General features: G+C 32.1%; 1 protein-coding gene across 1 annotated transcript in view; it reads left to right on the plus strand.

The window, feature by feature from the left end:
* The window catches only part of LOC106467409 (GTP-binding protein Di-Ras2-like), a 7,148-nt gene extending 4,320 nt beyond the window's left edge, over window positions 1-2,828 (plus strand). The window contains exon 2 of the mRNA XM_013927758.2: window positions 937-2,828. Coding sequence (XP_013783212.1) covers window positions 937-1,398 — 462 coding nt within the window. The 3' untranslated portion in view covers window positions 1,399-2,828. The remainder of the gene's footprint in view (window positions 1-936) is intronic.
* Window positions 2,829-4,157: the final 1,329 nt, after the last annotated feature.

Here is a 4,157-nt window from a genome sequence, read left to right on the forward strand (position 1 = left end):
GATTGCATGTGTTATTTTAAGCTGTTGCTTATGGCCCTAGATTGCATGTGTTATTTGAAGCTGTTGCTTATGGCCCTAGATTGCATGTGTTATTTGAAGCTGTTGCTTATGGCCCTAGATTGCATATGTTATTTCAAGCTGTTACTTATGTCCCTAGATTGCATGTGCTACTTTTTTTTAATAATCCAGATAAGATAGGTATCTGTAACTAAAAACTGTTGTTTATAACCAAAGTGTGCATTTGTTACTTGTAGCGGTTGCTTATAATCCAAGAATGAAAGTAATACATAATAAACAGATATATATTCTTTACTATTTTGTTACTTACAAAAAATATATTTTAAAATTATTTCTGGGAGTTGAAGAAACATTTAATTAAATGTTAATTAATGTGAAGATATAAACTGACATTTGAACTTGACGATAGAAACAAAACAGTATACTATGCAAGAATATGCGACATTTTTTACACCATCACTTCACAGATTTTCAGTAAATATTGGTTCTACAGCTTCGAATAATGAACACGAACTGTTCATGACTGTTATTATATTGTATTTACCAATGGTTTTTGTGGTATAATCTTGCGTTCATTATTCCCTCACCAAGTAGAGACATACCTACTCTGTTCTCGCAAGATTATACCACAAAAACCATTAGTAAATACAATATAAGAACAGTCATGAACAGTTCGTGTTCATTATTCCCTCACCAAGTAGAGACATACCTACTCTGTGCTTACGAACTGTTCATGACTGTTCTTATATTGTATTTACTAATGGTTTTTGTGGTATAATCTTGCGAGCACAAAGTAGGTATGTCTCCACTTGGTGAGGGAAGTTTATAAAAAGTTTTAATTTTGCTAAAATGTAGATTGTTTCATAAATAAAACTTTCTGGAAGATTTATAAAGTAATTTGTCTATCTTTTCGCCTAGGTTATCAGCTGTAACAAAAACATATGCACCCTTCAAATAACGGACACTACAGGAAGCCACCAATTCCCTGCTATGCAACGGTTGAACATCTCCAAAGGTCATGCATTTATTCTAGTGTATTCTATCACAAGTAAACAAAGCCTGGAGGAGCTCAAACCTATTTTTGATGTAATAAAAGAAGTCAAGGGGGATATTGAGGGAATTCCCATAATGCTAGTGGGTAATAAATGTGACGAGACTGAAAATAGGGAAGTGGACAACCCATATGGATCAGATCAAGCGCGCCGCTGGGGCTGTGGATTCATGGAAACGTCAGCCAAGACAAACGTTAACGTTAAAGAACTCTTCCAAGAGCTTCTGAACATGGAAAAACGCAGACCAATGAACTTTCAACTGGACTCCAAAAAATCCAAAACGCAACTCAGAAAAGATAAGCTTAAAGGAAAATGTGTACTGATGTGATGTGCAAGACACAAACCTGCATATATAGTGAGGGCGCTGTGAGCAGAAAGCTTAGCATTCTCAGCCTTTTCTCGCACGGGTTAGAAGTCAGTTTATTATCTTTAGAGCACTGGTCAAAGACAAATGTGGTACTACATAGGCAGACCTCTAATCTGTTTTAGTAGCTAGCTATTCTTTCTTAAAGAACTTAATATTTCAAGTTGAAACGAAACATCAAACACAAAACAAAAACGAAACAGCCATTAAAGTGTTCTACACGAAGACAACATTAGTTCGAAACCATTGTCTTGCACAGGATTTTGTAAGTTAGAGTACTTGTAGTCTAAGTGGTGGTAAGCTGGTTAGTTTTAAGTAAAACACGAAAACCTGGCCTTACGAAGGAGACATATCTAAATGGTATATACATATATATATATACGAACGATTTATTTCATATTAGATCTAAACTTTTATCACAAAGGCCACAATGGAGTATCACTTGAATTTCAAATGAATGCAAAAAAAAAGTATAATTTGTTTTTTATAGATTCGAAGTAGCTTTAGCTTGCTTTTATTCTTTGCCTTTGATCACAAAGGCCACAATGGAATATCACTTGAATTTCAAATGAATGCAAAAAAAAAGTATAATTTGTTTTTTATAGATTCGAAGTAGCTTTAGCTTGCTTTTATTCTTTGCCTTTTATTTAATGATATGTTCCAAATGTTCGGGAATCAATAAATATGTGTTGTTTTTCAAAGAAATTCCAATCTACTTATATGAAATGAAAAGAGGTCTCTTTATAGCTTTTTTTTTCAATGAGTGCAGTCTTTAGAACTATTGGTAAGGATATATTACTGATCGTTAATTGTATTCATATGTATATATATTCTAGTTAGTTACATACAATGTATATATATATATATAATATTTCAAGCTTTAAAATTATATATATATATAGCTATAGCTTGGGAATATTAATCAAAATAAATTTTAAAGTTGAGAAAAAAGTTGTATTTGACTCAAATTTTCCTCTTTATACCTAGCTTACTTCGACGTTTTCCTGCTGCAATTTACACCATTCTTGTTAAATATATAAAATGACGTCTTGGAGTTATCTTGCTTTTTTTTAAAGTAGTAATTTTATTAGTGTAAACCTAAAGATTAACATTAGCATAGGTGTCCAAACCTGTGAATAACATGCGTTAATATTTTAAAAACTGTGTTGTTATACTATGTAAGAGGTTTACGGCGAGTTGAAATACATTTTTACTCCTTTTGCGTTATATTTTTAGGGATTATTTACTGAACAATTGCATAATTTTCTATAACTGAATTTTCATCATAGAAGTATCATATTGATGAATGTGACTTTTAGTAACTGTCTTTGACAATATTATGTATTTAATGCTTGTATCTCATCAGTTAGTATAAAGATCTCATACAAATTCCAGTTGGTATGTCTAAAATTCCTTTATTTCATAAAGTATGTGAACATTTTTACCACTGATCAGGTATCAGAATTAGCTTATTTCAGGGTTGTACAATGTGAAATCAAAGTTAGCTTATTTCAGGGTTGTACAATGTGAAATCAAAGTTAGCTTATTTCAGGGTTGTACAATGTGAAATCAAAGTTAGCTTATTTCAGGGTTGTACAATGTGAAATCAAAGTTAGCTTATTTCAGGGTTGTACAATGTGAAATCAAAGTTAGCTTATTTCAGGGTTGTACAATGTGAAATCAAAGTTAGCTTATTTCAGGGTTGTACAATGTGAAATCAAAGTTAGCTTATTTCAGAGTTGTACAATGTGAAATCAAAGTTAGCTTATTTCAGGGTTGTACAATGTGAAATCAAAGTTAGCTTATTTCAGGGTTGCACAATGTCAAATCAAAGTTAGCTTATTTCAGGGTTGCACAATGTCAAATCAAAATTAGTTTATTTCAGGGTTGCACAATGTGAAATCAAAGTTAGCTTATTTCAGGGTTGTACAATGTGAAATCAAAGTTAGCTTATTTCAGGGTTGTACAATGTCAAATCAAAATTAGCTTATTTCAGGGTTGCACAATGTCAAATCAAAATTAGTTTATTTCAGGGTTGCACAATGTCAAACGGTCCCAATACATTTCGCTCTCGAATAAAGTTCATGTAGCTTTTAATCTTGGTAGTCTTCTAAGTTAAAAAAGTTTTGTCAAAAATGGTACCTTTCGTGAAAATAAGCATTGTCTGTTGAAATATTGCAAAACAGTTTTTCACAAATATAAATGAGAGAAATAGGGTAAATCACCCGTTTGCTTAAATGACTTTGTGGCGAAAAAAGGAGGTTTTCAATTAAACTAAAATATTTCAATATACGTCACACACTCTTCATTGGGCATGCGTGCCATTCGTGACCGACAGATGGAGCTATTTTCTTAAACGTGACGACCACCTTTCCACTCTAATTAGTATAAAGAATCCAGAACAACAAAAAAAGAAAGAAAAATACAAAAATAGTGTGAAATATATTTGTTAAGGAAAGATAGTTAGATTAATACCTTGTAATATATTTTATAAGTGTTCATTACAACACTTAGAGAAAAGATTACCTTTGGGTAACTTGTACTTCATTGCGAGAAAGAATTATTATATTAATTTTCAGTTAGTGGGAGCATTCAATATTTATTATTTTATTTTAATTTATGTAACGCAAGCTCGTGAATGCGACATGTCTATCTTTAAAAAGGCCTAGTATGGCCCGGTGGTTAGGGCGCTTGACCCGCAATCTGCGAATTTGTTAAATATT

The sequence above is a fragment of the Limulus polyphemus genome, unplaced genomic scaffold (genome assembly GCF_000517525.1).
Source record: "Limulus polyphemus unplaced genomic scaffold, Limulus_polyphemus-2.1.2 Scaffold2603, whole genome shotgun sequence".
Classification (NCBI taxonomy): domain Eukaryota; kingdom Metazoa; phylum Arthropoda; class Merostomata; order Xiphosura; family Limulidae; genus Limulus; species Limulus polyphemus.